We start from the raw sequence: 15,426 nt of genomic DNA, 5'->3' as shown, positions 1-15,426 counted from the left end.
TATTATTTAATCTTCACATTTATTGCGCTCATTGCTTGTTGATTTCACTAAAATGTCATTGTTACGGCCTACTTCAAGATTATTTTACAAGGTGAATTAACAGAAGAAATACATGCAGGAGAGCAATCTTTTGATGCATATATGCAGCTTACATATGTAAATGAACTTTCCAATCTGCTGACACTACCACCACCAGAAATATTTGGACAATAAAGACACAATCATCTTTGATATCCAAGGGGTTTTTTGTCTCCTGAAAAATCCTCAGATCGGATTTGAAAACCAATGACTAACTTAATACAAATAGCAGACACAGTAAAATCTTACAAAGTTTAAAGCAAATTGCTTTCAATGTGGCGCTACTACTCGGCAATAAGCTGTGGTCGTAACTAGTCAAGTGGAACACCATAATCAATGGACAGCATCAGGTTGTCTTTCAGGTGAGGCAGCTAAGAATTCAGGTAATGCCCTCTGGGACTCGTATATCCTACTTAAAGTAGGGAACTTGGACTGTATAAACAAACATTAACGTTTATTTTACGTGTATGCAAAGAAATTAAACTGAACATACATTAAGCAGCAGTAGTTCTCTGCGATGCCTCGCATAATCTTAAGTTGGGACCACCATATCAGTGTTCAGTACAGGTTTCTCCAAGCTGGAGTTAACTATGTTAGGTAGCTATCAGTGACTAAAATCTGGTCAAAAGGGGGTGGGATCAGAAAAGAAAAGAAGGATGAATTATATGTGCACAAACCTGGACATTTTCATGTTTGTGTAACTAACCATGCCATAGAATTTTAAACAGAACAACTTTTGAGTACTAATTGGGTATAAAAGTGGCATTTAAATGTGATAAATCATGGCCTAAGAAAAAAAATACAGGTTAGGATTAGAGAGAAGGACTACTTTACCATGTCAATCTTAAACCGTTCTGTAGCCACAGCAATCTGAGGTGCCATAAATACATCAGCCTGCAAATGACAAAACCCTGAATTGTTGATAAAGAAATAAAATCAAAGAGAAGAATAACAGTCTAAGATAAAGCATCAAAACTAAAGCCAAATGGCCATGCATTCACAGAGTATTAAGGGACAATATCACTACATTGGATAAAGGATATACGTGAGAGAAATAAATAAAAGAACTGTTGGAAAGAGTTACTTCCAAGAACCAAGCAGAAACAACTTCAAGTAACATAAAACCAGCATTCCTAGCTTGTAAAAGTTCATCATGGACTAAGCCAAGATAAATATTGTCTTGATGAACTAATTTTCATGGAGGTTTAATGTATAATCAGGAGATTAAATTTCTATATAACCCATTTTTGTAGAATGGTAATGCATCCTCTAGTTGAGGCACTAATCTAAGTAAATTAAGTTCCCACCAGAAATGTACAACAATTTGCAGAGTCAGAAAATGAAGAGGACAGAGGACTCTAAAGTATACCATGTATACTTCTTCTCCTGTGGCATATTTGCCAACAAAGTCTTTCAGCAACTTCTCAAGAGCTGCAAAACAGGGGTAGAATAATTCATGCAAATACCACCAAGTGAGCTGTATTAAGTCAATATTATGCAAACACAAAAACATTCAATTATCAAGCAGATGTTTTGCACGTATATAATATGAAACTACGGCCCCAAAAGCCCCATTCTCCATCCACAATCACACATACATGAATGAAAGTTAAATTGTTTAGATACTACATGACAGTATTAAAAATTAGACAGATAAAAACATTGAGAACAACAGGAGAAATAGAAAAGATAAAATGGAGCAATTGATCTCATGAACAAAAACACTTACCAAGGAAACCTTTTTCAATATTAGTTTGAACAAATAGAAGTCGCTCTTCTAGGCCAACCTTTTCCTCAAGATATTTCTAAGAAAAATGAAGGGGGGTAAGACATAGGATTAAAGCATAAATACATCAGAAGCACTGATCCATATATAACAGAATATACCAGAATTGACAGCATTAGAAGAGGCTGTATGCTAGAGCTAATAATGCTGGCAACCTGTGGCATGATAAACTACTCAGTGAAGTAGTGCAAGAAAGTCATCAAAATCTCAACAGACTTCCAAATGAGAGAGTAGCCAATTACCAAGACACTTACCTGAAGATTCAGGGCTTTTTGCTGGGGATCAGCTGGTAAGAGAGTTCTTTGAGGATACTTTTCCTCCAAATACTAACCAAGAATAACAACAATAACTTCAGACTTCAGCTCAAATGAAGAACAATGGAGACCTAAGTAAAACCATCTCTCCTTTCCAAAAAGTAAAATCATCTCAAACAATAAACTCAAAGCAAGTCCTTAATAGAAAGCAAGATAACATGAAGATAATAGCAAATTGAACCCTTTGATGGAACACAAATTCCCTTTAGTCAAGATAGTACATGGGCCTGTGGTTCCTAAGCTTAGAGTGAAACCAAGGAAGCAATATTCCATACAAGAATACTAACCATCAAGATTGCATACGAATCAGAGACTACAACATCACCATCAACTAGAACCGGAACAAAATGGAGAGGGTTCAACTTCTCAAAATCTGCAATAAAGACATAATTTTATTAGATTATCGCTCTACATATTAAAATATAATAGGACTCATCTCTCTCTGCTCTTTGAGTTCACCTGGAGTAAACTGCTCTCCTTTCGCAAGGTTCACCGCTTTGTACTCATATGAAAGCCCTACAGATCCATAAGAAAACCCATACCCTTTTGATCAAAACCACTCATGAAACCCAGTAAATTATTATTTCTAATCAAAACCGCGCAGAATTCAGAAATTACTTGAAACCTAGTTGAATTTAGAGTGAACATTTGTGGAACCCAGACCATAAAATCAGGGCAAAATTGTATTAGAACATTGCATCATTCAAGTAGATAAGGTGACAGAATTTGCAACTGATAAACCTTTGAGGTTCAAAGCGAAGCGAACACGCCAAGAACAGGAGCTCTGCCAGTATGAATACAAAACGAGCTTGGAAGACGCCTCGCCACCATCTTTCTGCCAAAAGAAAAAATTATTCAATACTAAATAAGGAAGCTTTGCTTTTTAGGAAAAATTGAAAGCCAAATTCTTGGAATTCTGGAATCAATAAAGAAAAAATATGTCCTTAAATCATACCGGTGCCATTGGCTTTGAGCTGAAGCTTCAGACTTGGTTTAGAACATGGTGACGCTTGAATTAAACAGTCCAGCTTCAGCGACATGTCCTAAAGCCGTTGACTTGTCGTTGTCACGAGTCAAATTTTTAGGTACAGTTAAATATTTTGGTTAAGCCATGTCCGCAAATTTTTTTTTTTCCTATAAGCTTTTTACAGGGCTACGAGCCGAAGAGAGTTTCGTTTGCTTTCTCGTCTCAGACAGATTTGCCCCCGTTTTGTTAGAAGAAAATTTTATATATATATTTTATTTATTTTAACTTTTACATATATATATACACACACACGGTGTTTTTTCTCATTTTCCCCCAAATGTTTTGTTGGAAGTTCTCGCAAACCAAACAAAAAATAAGGACTCAGGCGCTTCTTGAGCTTGGTTAACAAAAATGGACAAAATAAATTCAATATATACATACTTTATAACAAAAAAAAAGTTTAATGTTTACTGCACGTGAACTGAGAACCAACCATAGGAAACCGAAATATATAAGAGACAATTCTAGTCCTTGGGTTTTGGCTCTGTTTTAACGAAAAAGCGTCTGGCCTCATTGTCTGTAACATCACTGCTCAGGAAAACAAAATATGGAAACGTAAAATTAGATGGCTTATAAAAGTAAACGAGAGCGATAAGCATTCAGAGAACGCAGGGGAATGGAACCTGTCTGCAGCTTCTGACTTGGAGACCAAAGTGAGTTCCCTGGAGGCAAGAAGTTGCCAGAAATTACTCATTCCTTTCTGCTGGCAATACGGGTTAAGATAGCGCAAAAAATTGTTGTATGGTTCTGGCTCCTGCAAGAGGATAAAGGTTCAAGAATTTCAGTGTAGCGAAAATACAAAATGTTAACTTAGGACCAATAAGATAACAGATTACCACGATGCCCCATGTAGTGAACCAAAAACAGCTCGCAATACATGTTGTCCTGTTTAAAGTCTTATGTAACTAATGAAATAAAATGCTGACTTCTCATCCCTATTATTAACTGATTGGAGACTGCCATGTTTTCTCCATGCTAACCTTCAGGCATAATTCCTTAAAAACTAAGATTAAGTTGACACAAGTATTATATGTTCAAGCAAATGGCACCAGACGCATTATAAATTTAGGAAATAGCAATGACAGGCCATTTTGCAGTGGCAAATGCAGAGACAGTTGCACAGAAACAAAGGGAGGGAGAAGGAGATACTTGCTCAAGGATGCAACCCTTGCGAAGGGCAGCTATACATTCCACTGCTATGAGATGATTATCTCCTTCATGGGAATCTGACAGTAGGCCAAGTATCTTATCTCTCATTTCCTTAATTGCTTTCCCAACCCATTCTGGGCTATCTCTTCGAGACAAGATGACCTCAAAATCTTGAACAGGAGTTAAATCTCCAATTTTCTCTATCTTAACTACAAGCGCCTTTTCAATGGAATTGACAGCTTGAGCATCAGATACATCTGCATCACCATCTTCGTCATTTGAGCCAGATGGTTTCTCTCGCAATAATCGCCTAGCCGATTTCTTCAGCTGCAAACAGATTATAGTTAATACCTCAATACACAAGTAGAAAAGAAATAAATTCCTTCACTTTACATGATGCAGAATTGACCTTTGGATTTTCCTTGAGTTCAAAGTGTTTACGTAATGCATCAATAACAGACTTGTTTTCAAAAAAAAGCTCCGGGTCAGGTTCTGTAATCCTCTTTAGAGTTCCATCAAGTGGTGGTACAGCTGCATCTGGTTGCTTAGATTTCAACTCTAGATGACGATAAAAACGCTGGCAATGCATAACACTCACCGTTAATTCCATTAGAAAAAATCATGGTACTTTTAAAAGGAAGAAACACCTTTATCGATCATCATCCCAAAGGCCTTTCGAATAATACTACTTATTCCTGAATGCTAATAACTTCACAACCCTGCCACCTTTCACAGGCCTACATCCAGCTACTATGCTATCTAGTCAGACAATAACTCAAATGTAGCACTAAGTCCTGGGGGCTGACTGGGTTGGGAGACCATGGCACCTGTGGAAAGACTCCTGACTATAGTGGCTCTCTTATCACTCTCTTTCTCTGAACAACATAAACCAAACATTTTGTACTTCTAGGCCAACCAGGTAACTATTTGCACTAATCAGTGCATCACATGGAACTATTCAGTTTGTTGTATTGCAGAAACTAAGCAGAAGAATGACTATAAAAGAATCCAGCAAGCATAGGAGACAATCAGAAACATGAAAAGGAATAAATCAGAGTGGCATATTAAGAATAAATACAGAATAAATGCATATATTTAACAACCTCCAGAACAGGATTTGGCGTGTAATCGGGTAACAATGCTTCCTCTTTGCCTGATGGAGCAAGGTTAAGCATTTGCACCAATTCATCTGCTGCCTTTTGCTGCTGTTCATTTGGTTGCCATGAAACTGGAAAACTGTTGAAAGAGGGGAACTGATATTCACGAACATCTTCAATAAAAGGAAGTACATTGAAGTAAAAGGAATCAGGCTGTACAGAAAAATCAGAGAGCATCATGAGTTTCGCTAATGAAATTATACAAGCATGGATGTGTAAAGTAACAATTCAAGTGAAAGCTGCAGTGAAGAAGAGATCAAAACCTACAATTTTATCATTTTGTGAAATGTTTGGTGTCAAGACCCCCAGAACAACATTTTGTTGTCCCTGTCTCCAAACACATCGCAAGATTGCAACCTTATTCATTTCCTTCATTGCTCTAGCTATGGCAGAAACTGAGAGAATGGCTCTTGTATTGCCCGGTTCAGCAATAAAAAGATAGACATCTTTCATGTAGTAGTGTCTTTGATTAATACACCAGGCAGGAAAGGAAAAAACATGATTGAATAAATATTCATTTGAATTAAATTTAACCTGAATATAATATATTTATCCCAGATAAAGTAACTTCAAGTTTACCGCATTATGTTTGAAGCATCAGTGAATCCCAGAAGCTTCACACCCTTTTCTGGTTTGAACTTGACAGCATCCCATTCAGCAGCTGATATAGGAACTACTTGAGGTCCATAACGGTAGCCTTTAATCCTTTGCTCTGGTGGTACAACTTTACTGGCACCATCAACAGTTTTGTACTCATAATCAACCTTGACTTGATGTGTTGCAAACTTATTAGTTTGAGGTGCTTTTTCAGAGTATTTCTTCAGAGTGGGAAACTTCTCCTCTTGTGTTCTTTTATAAACCCAAACCTATGTATCATTAATATTTAAATCAGCATTCTTTTTAACAAAAGCTAATTAGAAATTTAGAACCTAACATGAAAAAAATTCATAAGAGCTTTATATCGTATGTAAATTTAGTGTCTCAACAACACTATGGAACCATGATGGATAAAAGGCAATGTGATGCAGCCTGTTAGCTGGACTCAGGGAACTTAAGCATAGGAGGATGAAATAGCATTGCAAGTCTCAAAACAACGGGTTTGACCGTCTCACAAAGGCATGACTACCTTTGAGGCCATTGATGCAAATAAGATGACACTATCCACTCTTAAGAAACATGCATCAACCATGCATGTCCAAGCACATGTGCACCATCAAGTACAATGCTTCACAAAAAGCCTAAATGCTGGGTAGTCATGGTTTTATTTCCTTAAACATGACCTATTTATTCTTAAGCAGAAAGTACCATCTCCCCATGTCCATGCATGTCAGCATCACATGAGGAAAAATACTTGAGAACATGATATATGCCATGAAACAAAATTGTCAGAAATATATGTTCAAAAGAATTACAATATGGTCCAATGATATTTGATGTATAAGTGATACATGGACAGAGTAGACGATAACAAATAGTGGAGTAGCAACTTCAAAGAAAAAGGTTTATTTAAACAGAGCTAAGCACTACTTTTTCTCTGACATTGACATTTAAAACAAAAAAACAAAGAGGCCAAGGGGAGAGAGAGAAACAGAAAGAGATCAGGCAAAAAAAACTGTAATTAATTAGTTCAAGAGTATATGCTTGACAACTTCTGCAACAGGCCAATGGTCTCACCTTAATCTTCATATCGGGACTGAGCTCAAGATCACCTCTGAACACTGTTACTGGAGTTATTCTTCGGGTTTTGAGTGCTCCTAGCAATGAAGTTGGACTATCAACATACACAGTCCGTGTAAGGGTTTGCTTTGAAAATATACTCAAGAGACGATCATTCTCATCCATTATTCTCTTATTTGCATCCTGACTTAACCTTCCCCTCACAACAACACTTTCCATTTTCATGCCTTGTGCAGTCATCTGTGCAGCAATGGTCTCAACCTGATCTTCTTTGGTTCCTTCCAAAGAATCCTTAATAGGATGAACTGCATTCGTAATAAGGCACAGGCGTTTCTTTCCTTTGTGTATATCTTTATATTTCTTTATCAACATATCCATCCCAACAACAATTGCATCAAGAACTACGAAAGTTAAGGAACCAACAATGCAGCAATGAGTAGAACAATAGCCTGCTTAAATAGTATTTATCTAAAAAAAACTGTATTACAAAATTACATTTAGCTGTATATATCAACAGCTGTTAACTAAAAAGCACAAAACTCTATCAAAATAATAACAAAGTGGACTTGAAAATTTTGATTTTCACAAAGAAAAAGGCCATCACTTTTATACAATAACAATAATACTTCTATCCAAAAATATGGCCCAAAAGATTGCATTAGTAAATAATATTCTATAAGAAAAGACAAGTCACTTAGAAATAATCTAAACGATAATAAAGAAAACTACTGCAGTAGTATTTCTTTGCTTGCTTCAGATTAGATAATCTAGCAGAACATGAAATCAAGAAAAGTAGCGGATACAATCACCATCCACAGTTCCATGAGGCAGCTTTTGTAGAGTGTCAATAAGATCTCCATCAACAACTTTGATATCTTCTAACACCACGATGTGATCATATCCACCCACTTCCTTCGTGAGATCATTGTTAGTTTCTGTAGATTCCACAAAAACAATCATCAAAATAAACGCTAGTTGACATTGGATTAAAAATAAAAGATTCTCAGAAAAAAACTAAAAAAAAAAAAACAACGATACAAACACAACCATAAAAAAGGTAAGAGGTACCTTCGGTTCCAAATACCACCACTCCCACTTCATCATTTTTTCTGAAAATAAGCTGTGTACATAAAAGGCGATCAGAAATGATTGTGCTCAAATTTCCCGTTAAATTTTGCAATGAAAGTAGAAAATCTCAAAATATTTTGCAAAAAAGAGTGTGAGTAAAATAATTAAAAATTGAAAGCAATAGGCCAATACCTTCTTCTCCACTAACATGGAGCACACTTTTTCAACTTCTGGAAGAACACTGTGCATCGATGGACCGACATCAAGCAACAATACTAATTTCTCCTGTTCCAACATAATTACGAATTCAATTACTGAGAAAAAGAATAACAAAACCCTAAAACCTGAACGGAATAACATTGTATAAAATAAACCAAAAATGCGAAAATCGAAACGGGTAGCGAAGAAATGTTAGGATGCGGTGTCTTGAATTTTGAAGAAAGATGAATAAATAGAAAAAAAAAAAGAAAGAAAAGAGTGAAAATAAGAAATGTTTGTAAAAGATTTCGAGAAGCAGCGTTCACCTTGTTTCGAGCCATTGAAGAGCGAGTGAACTCAGCCCCCAGCAGGCAGAGAGAGAGCAAAGCTTGTGGCGTAAGCTGGAACTTGAAAGAAGAGGAAAGGGGAGACACCGAGAAGTGGGGGAGGGATTTTACAGTGTTTGAAAATTGTTGACCATTTCCCGGCTTCTCTTTCTTCTTCCCGCCCCAGGTCAGCAAGTTTTGCCAAATTACATAATGGTCCCTTAGGAATCTGGACAATCTATAAAGCATCTCCTAGTTTTTTCCCACTCACAATCTAGTTCATTTCTTATGAGCTCCTTTTTTTTCTTTTTTGTTAATTTTAACTGCAAAATAGAAATGTAGATCAATGATGCCACTTCTAACAATTGCTATAAAAAATATTTATATTTGATTCATTGTTTGTATATATTTTATACACTATCAATTAGTCAAATATTATCATTTCGTAATTAAATAAATTTTAAATTTTTACAAAATAAATATTCATAATTTTAAAATACTTCACTAGTCTTAGGATTATATTATATCTCATATTTATCGTAAAGTAAATATTGGATGGCTACTCACGATAAGAATCTCCTTTGGGTTACACATCTTTGATTCTTCACCATCTAATATTAGTGCAATTTTATTTACAAACAGTATGAGCGTTTCTTGACCCTGAATGATGTAATAAATTTATACTTTTTTTCTTATTTTATATAAAAAAGACTTTTAAATTTTTACCATTACATATTTTTCAACCGACTATGTATTTAACTCTCACCAAAGTCGAAAACTCTCACTCAAATTAAACATTTGTTCTTGATTTGCACCACAGTCCACGCAAGGAGCTTTTAATTCAAACCATCTTCTACTTATAAGATCCTACAATAGCATATATATTTAAGGTTAGCGATCATAATGATCGTAAATCAAATTAAGTGATAATGTATAAGTATTATACATTAACATTCTATTAAATATAAACAAAAAAAAAAAGTGGTCTTATTGTTCTCAACATTTATTTATCAAGGATTAATTCAGTTAATTCATAACTCAAAGGAATTGTAGTGCTTAAAATAATCAACATAACAATGATTAAATCCTAATAGTAAACTACCCAACAACCAACCGAGGATGCCATATGGGATTAATTATAGTAATTCTTCATTGCATCTAAATACATCGGTAAAGATTGTAAATTTGAAACATAAATCTCTCTCTTTTACTACTATATATATATATGTATGTATACATATGTAATATTACATAAATATATACACACACAATTCATTTAATGTAGCTTAGATTGTGTTATAATTGAAAATTTTATTATTTTCTCCTAAAGGTGTCTATAGGCCAAGCTTAGCTTTTTTTCTCCTAAAGGCTATGCTTGACATATGAAAAACATAGAGTAAGTTCTAATAATGAGCACATTAGTATATAGGACCATTAAAATAATTATTTAGTTGGGCCAGAGCAAAGTAAAACCTCAAAATCCAAGCTCTAGCCAAAACCCAAAATTTCAATCAAGTTCAATACCTTTTGTTCAATCTTGCCCAATGTATCAAGAAATGTACTAAAATCCATCTAATAATTGATTAAACTTTCCACCCGAACCCGTAAACACTAATGTCTCCACCCAATTTGATCATAAAAAAATAATATTTTAATTTTATTAAATGATATTATAAAAATCTCATTATTACATGTTATTTTGATATAAATATATTATCTTTATTTTCTTAAAAAAAAAAACAGATTAGTAGAATATTGTGGCATTTCATAAATTTATATATTACTAGATTAGACAAAATGTTTAAACTTTAAATTGAAGCAACAAGGCTATTCTATTATTCCATGGAGACATTTGTCCTAGAATTAATGCCTTGTAGAATTGAAAATAGCATGCTGACAGAATTGAAATATAGAAGGGTTGGGTTAGAGGGCAATAAAAACTCTTTAAAATATAAGAAAAAAGAGGGAAAAGGTCGGTGAGCGCAACTAGTCAACTAAGGAAGCAAGCTACAATTAAACGGCGCCGTCTGAAGCAACATGGCCGGTGGTATTCTGGCTTTTTAGCTCGATAAAATGCTAAACTAGCCGCGCAGCTAGGAGCCTAGGAGGCGAGTGAGCGAGACAGAGATAACAAGATGGCATCAATGGCAGCAACACCAAGCATTTACTCTCACTACAACAACAAATACAAAAACAAAGCCTTCAACCAGAAAATCTCAACCGTTTCACGAATCGTCCTTTCTCAATCCCAGCAGTCCGACAACCAATCCGACCACCAAATTCCTCGAAGGTGAGTTCCCCTCTCGGTATAAATAGTTAAAAATATTCATCAGAATTCGTGCCTGCTTTGAAGCTGTACTTTTGCTGTAATTTTGAAGGGAAATAATATTAAGGAGCAGCGAATTAGCTGTCATCGGCGCCATTTTTAGCTTCAGGTATTTGTGTCCACACCCTCTTTTGTCCTCATCCGCGTTTCTAATTTTTGGGTTCTGAAAATGGCTAACGAGTACCAAGCTGTGATGCAGTGGGAAGAAGCCAGATTATCTTGGGGTGCAGAAGAATCCGCCAGCTCTGGCGCTTTGTCCTGCTACCAAGAATTGCGTATCGACCTCTGAGAATGTCAGCGACCTCACCCACTACACTCCTCCATGGTAACAGCTCTCTCACTTGCCTTGAAGAAAAAAGTAGTGTGAACAACGTGCGCCGACCTTTTTAATACCTTAGTCAAAAACAATGTGATGCACGGTGATTTTTTTTTTCTTAAACAGGAACTACAACGGAGGGCGTAATAGGAAAAAGCCTGTGACTCGAGAAGTGGCAATGGAAGAGCTTCTTCAAGTGGTAAAATTTTCGAACAGCTTGCAGGAATTACTTCAACTCCATGGTAGTCAGAGAAAAATGGGTAAAACCTGAAAATGTTTATACCGTATCTTGCAGATAAAATCAACAAAACCAGACAAATTTACTCCCAAAATCGTGGAGAAGAAGGACGATTACGTGCGTGTGGAATACGAAAGCCTTATATTAGGGGTAATAAGTTTTAACTTCTTCTATTACCACACATAATGAACACGACATGCAGGTTGGCTTAACTGATTTACCTTTTTGGTTCACCAGTTTGTTGATGATGTCGAGTTCTGGTTCCCACCGGGGAAGAATTCTATCGTGGAGTACCGATCAGCATCGCGGATTGGAAGCTTTGATTTCGATGTCAACAGAAAGAGAATCAAGGTAATGTTCTCGTACATCTCTTGATCTTTAGAGAGTTTGGTCACAAATAACTTTGCACTACCATGTTTTACTTGACAGGCATTGCGGCAAGAGTTAGAGAAGAAAGGATGGGCTTCTGAAGAAACCTTTTGAAGGGCCTGCATGCTCGTTTAGTTGATCCGAGGAGAAAACAACATTGTACTCTTGAGTTTCGTTTTACAGAAACGGAATAGTGATCCTGGAATTGACCTATGGCCTAGCAGAGTCTCAAGCTTTTGCATTAAATCATGGATACAAGATTTTCTTTTTTGTTTCCAAGCTGTTATCAGCAGAGCAATGGCATTATCATACTCTCACATTCCAACAGGATTAGGTTTTGGACATCAATTCATTGTCCAATTTGTCAAACAAAACCCAAAGTGGAATGACATATCTGTTATTTTGAACACCAAGAAGTGGTCATGCCATCCATAAAACCATTATCCAAGTCTATTTTTGCCTAACAGTAGAGAAATCAGATAAAATCAACTGCATAATTTAAGTATCAATGTCTCATCATGGTCTGAATACATGAAAATAGTTAAAAACAAGCATTGACCTCATTAACATGAGAACAACGGTAAAATGCAACAACCATTCCATCAATTCCAGTATTCCACTTCTGTAAGAGAGCTCCTAATCCCGCTTTGGAGTAGTAATTCATCAATCTTTCCTAAGATCCATGTATTCACGGTGGATACCATCAGCATTTATGACAACAATTTCAAGTTTGTCTCCCTGTTACACATCCATGACAAAAAAAAAAAAAAGAGTTAGAGATGGACTTGACATTATTAGCATTTAGCAAGATTCAACCAAGACCAATAACGTAAAGTACTCCAAGCCCGATTAGGGAGGGGAAATTTATTTTTGATGGGTAACTTGAAGGTAGGACATATGTGATTGATTTTTCCATGCTCTAGACCTTGAGATCATGAGAAAGCACATATGGTAACAAGGGAGCTCATATCATCTGAGGCACTTGGGATCAGCACCTTGTGCAGATACGAATAAAGTCTTTCAAATTCTCTATAAATTAAACATGCCTCAAGCCCACGGCATTCTGACCAAAATAAGCTCAAAGTTGATGCACCTTTACTAGAAATCCAAACAGAATTCCCAAGAGAGATCTAATTCAAAATGTTCTAAGCATAAGAAAGTAAGCAATAAAAGAAGACACAAGGGAACTGGACACACGAGAGACGTCAGCAACAGCCATTAAAACAGCCTTGTGTCTAAGCAAGTTAGAAGTCATTTGAAAAGAACAGATAAATCAAAAGCAGATGGTTTGAGACATGGCGGTATGGTTCCAGAATTATAAAACAGCCTTGCTAAGTTTCCAAATTATAGAAACTAAATAATTAGAACTTACGGTGTATATATCCCTCTCAGATGCTGAGGCAAAAACAGTTTTTACCAAATCAACAGCTTCCGCTTCCACAAGTGGAGTAACAGCATCCTGCAACAAGCCATGGGTTTGAGATGAAGACATGCGTAGGGTAAAATTAATCAAAACATAAAATATACAAAATTAGGAGCATACCTGGGCAGGCAATAGGAGAGGGCTAGGAGATTTCAGTTGGTTATCCAAGAAAGGCATGATGAGCGTCGAACCAGAACCTAGGGAGCTGTATCCAACTTTCTCATAGGAACCGACAGCATCATATGTGAAGACGCAACCCTTTCCTAATGGTTAAGCATAAACACATTAGTTCTTAATCTAAAGAAAGGCTGAAAACTAGCAATTTCAAAGCAGATTACCTTCATTATCAAGACCACCCAAAACATTAAAGGAATAATAAGGAAAGAAGCGCTTGTAGTAAAGGGTGTTGGACAGCAGTTGAGCCATTGCAGGGCAGCTCATTTGCTTGTTGTGCTGATGCTGATAAATCTGCATTTTGAGAAGCGCCATTAAAATTATATTTACCTTATTAGCTGCAGTACATGATTACAAGTATTACTAATCATAATTTTGTTTAAGTTTCTAAGCTACATCAAACTTAATTGCCTTTGGCTCTTGAAATTATTGTAATACAGTTTTAATGCAAAAGTCAATTGAAGCCTACATCCATGTTCAAAAAAACTGTTTCATCATATCTTTGAAAGTTGAAACCTTACCAAGTGCCTCGCTGCCAGATGCTTTTGCAAAGCCTTCACATCAGCTTGAAATCCTGAGGATGCCATAACACATTTATCTGCTCTGCAATGTTGAAGTAAGAAACACTAATGAGTAACCCAGACGAAGAAGAAAGAAAGAAGCTGAAAAAAAGTCAAGTCCAGCATTAGATAACTATTATTCCACCTCTTTCCATCTCCATTAACACTTATTTAAAACAATAAGATGGACCAAGTAAAGTGATATTCTCTAAGCATTAACTATTGTCTTCCAAATATTCATACCACAGATATTGGTCTAATGGGAGAAAGAATAAGCTACGCCATAATCTTTCCCTTTACCTTAACTATTTGGCTCTGAAACATGTAGGTTGCTCTCCTCTAGAGTTACATAACATTAACATCACTCAAACAGCTACCAAACATATGATGATAGCTTGTTGGAAAACTTGTCCAGTTCTATACCCTTATTTTAACCGAAAATGGAATCAGCTATCGGATCCTTTCAACCACTAGAGGCATAACTACCTTAAACATTCCATGACCAACAATCTTCTTTAGTAAATTTCACAAAATTTCTTAATTTCTCTATAAGTGTCCAATTCCTTTTATTCAATATAGCTAACTAGTTTGAAAAGACTAAAACTTGGTAATTCTATTAATTAGGACAAAAACAGATACTATATGCCACCAAAAAAAAGGGGCCTTTTGTGCTTTTTCTGTAACTAAACAATTGAAAGACTATTACATTCAGAAGAAAGTATTAGGTATTTCCCACCCCAAAGTTCTATTACTTTCAATCAATTTCTCGTTAACCTTTCGATACTAAAAACAAAAGTATTGGATGAAAAAAGAACATACAGTTTACAGAGTTTGGAGTAATCGCGGGTGAGAATATTGTAACCGGTAGACATTCGAGTATCAGCTGCGACAACACAGTAATCGGCTCCAGCGATCGCAACGCAAGATCTACAAATTTACCAAACAAGCATAACATCAATAAACAGCGACATCGAACGATAACAAAAAAAAATTAAAAAAGAAAACATGTTTTTAAGGTTAACATACCCTCCATTGTTGTCGTAAGGACTCCAGTTACCTTGCTGCTTGGTCATGGTGAAAGGAGCAGAGAACGACTTAGGTCGACAAAGAAGCAAAAAAAAAATTGAGAAAATAACTGTAATTTGGAGAACTTTTATTTCCTCAGATTTAAGTTTAGCTTTGCCAACAAGAAAAATAAAGGTCGGAGCTTTTTATATGGGGTTGGGTCGGGTTTAGGCCC

At 35.9% G+C, this 15,426-nt stretch overlaps 4 protein-coding genes across 9 annotated transcripts; 1 reads left to right on the top strand and 3 right to left on the bottom strand.

Annotated features, from left to right (window-relative positions):
* On the bottom strand, positions 97-3,276 carry LOC18614299 (glutathione S-transferase zeta class). 6 transcript variants are annotated; one of them, XM_018122024.1, is made up of 10 exons: positions 3,134-3,276; positions 2,920-3,013; positions 2,638-2,694; positions 2,466-2,551; positions 2,119-2,190; positions 1,966-2,034; positions 1,808-1,883; positions 1,448-1,509; positions 913-989; positions 97-510 (listed from the first exon to the last, which is right to left on the bottom strand). In XM_018122024.1, exons 1-10 carry the CDS (start codon positions 3,140-3,142, stop codon positions 492-494), a joined length of 621 nt encoding a protein of 206 aa, XP_017977513.1. In that variant the 5' UTR covers positions 3,143-3,276; the 3' UTR covers positions 97-491. The 6 variants fall into 6 exon arrangements, with proteins under 6 accessions (XP_017977513.1, XP_007052054.2, XP_017977503.1 ...); XM_007051992.2 differs by having other exon boundaries at positions 1,966-2,019; positions 3,134-3,269; XM_018122014.1 differs by having other exon boundaries at positions 913-972; positions 3,134-3,261.
* On the bottom strand, positions 3,515-8,970 carry LOC18614298 (ATP-dependent DNA helicase 2 subunit KU80). Its single transcript, XM_018121950.1, has 12 exons — positions 8,781-8,970; positions 8,449-8,541; positions 8,257-8,308; positions 7,992-8,123; positions 7,186-7,589; positions 6,091-6,377; positions 5,779-5,974; positions 5,458-5,664; positions 4,764-4,931; positions 4,355-4,681; positions 3,829-3,959; positions 3,515-3,733 (listed from the first exon to the last, which is right to left on the bottom strand). Exons 1-12 carry the CDS (start codon positions 8,793-8,795, stop codon positions 3,670-3,672), a joined length of 2,076 nt encoding a protein of 691 aa, XP_017977439.1. The 5' UTR covers positions 8,796-8,970; the 3' UTR covers positions 3,515-3,669.
* LOC18614297 lies at positions 10,649-12,356 on the top strand. Its single transcript, XM_007051985.2, has 7 exons — positions 10,649-11,070; positions 11,159-11,215; positions 11,306-11,431; positions 11,549-11,621; positions 11,718-11,810; positions 11,898-12,011; positions 12,090-12,356. Exons 1-7 carry the CDS (start codon positions 10,916-10,918, stop codon positions 12,141-12,143), a joined length of 672 nt encoding a protein of 223 aa, XP_007052047.2. The 5' UTR covers positions 10,649-10,915; the 3' UTR covers positions 12,144-12,356.
* On the bottom strand, positions 12,427-15,367 carry LOC18614296 (proteasome subunit beta type-1). Its single transcript, XM_007051984.2, has 7 exons — positions 15,213-15,367; positions 15,006-15,113; positions 14,148-14,229; positions 13,791-13,920; positions 13,573-13,715; positions 13,402-13,488; positions 12,427-12,767 (listed from the first exon to the last, which is right to left on the bottom strand). The coding sequence occupies exons 1-7, from the start codon at positions 15,257-15,259 to the stop codon at positions 12,693-12,695; spliced, it is 672 nt and encodes a 223-aa protein (XP_007052046.2). The 5' UTR covers positions 15,260-15,367; the 3' UTR covers positions 12,427-12,692.

This window comes from Theobroma cacao, chromosome 1 (assembly GCF_000208745.1).
Source record: "Theobroma cacao cultivar B97-61/B2 chromosome 1, Criollo_cocoa_genome_V2, whole genome shotgun sequence".
Taxonomy (NCBI): Eukaryota; Viridiplantae; Streptophyta; class Magnoliopsida; order Malvales; family Malvaceae; genus Theobroma; species Theobroma cacao.
Note: the sequence above shows the minus strand (reverse complement) of the source record. Positions and strands in the feature narration are given on the sequence as shown.

Bases quoted from the DNA above. Each gene is read 5' to 3' on its own strand.
- LOC18614299 (XM_018122014.1), bottom strand. The intron at 2,552-2,637 runs GTGAACTCAAAG...TCTTTATTGCAG, and splicing joins AGGAGAGCAGTTTACTCCAG to ATTTTGAGAAGTTGAACCCT. The intron at 2,191-2,465 runs GTTAGTATTCTT...ATTCTTGGTTAG, and splicing joins ATTCGTATGCAATCTTGATG to TATTTGGAGGAAAAGTATCC.
- LOC18614298 (XM_018121950.1), bottom strand. The intron at 4,932-5,457 runs GTTGTTAAATAT...ATGCATTGCCAG, and splicing joins CGCCAAATCCTGTTCTGGAG to CGTTTTTATCGTCATCTAGA. The intron at 4,682-4,763 runs GTCAATTCTGCA...ATCTGTTTGCAG, and splicing joins AACTCAAGGAAAATCCAAAG to CTGAAGAAATCGGCTAGGCG.
- LOC18614297 (XM_007051985.2), top strand. From the start codon at position 10,916: ATGGCATCAATGGCAGCAACACCAAGCATTTACTCTCACTACAACAAC. The intron at 11,071-11,158 runs GTGAGTTCCCCT...GTAATTTTGAAG, and splicing joins GACCACCAAATTCCTCGAAG to GGAAATAATATTAAGGAGCA. The intron at 11,216-11,305 runs GTATTTGTGTCC...GCTGTGATGCAG, and splicing joins GGCGCCATTTTTAGCTTCAG to TGGGAAGAAGCCAGATTATC.
- LOC18614296 (XM_007051984.2), bottom strand. From the start codon at position 15,259: ATGACCAAGCAGCAAGGTAACTGGAGTCCTTACGACAACAATGGAGG. The intron at 15,114-15,212 runs GTATGTTAACCT...GTAAATTTGTAG, and splicing joins CCTTACGACAACAATGGAGG to ATCTTGCGTTGCGATCGCTG. The intron at 14,230-15,005 runs GTATGTTCTTTT...TCAACATTGCAG, and splicing joins TACTCCAAACTCTGTAAACT to AGCAGATAAATGTGTTATGG.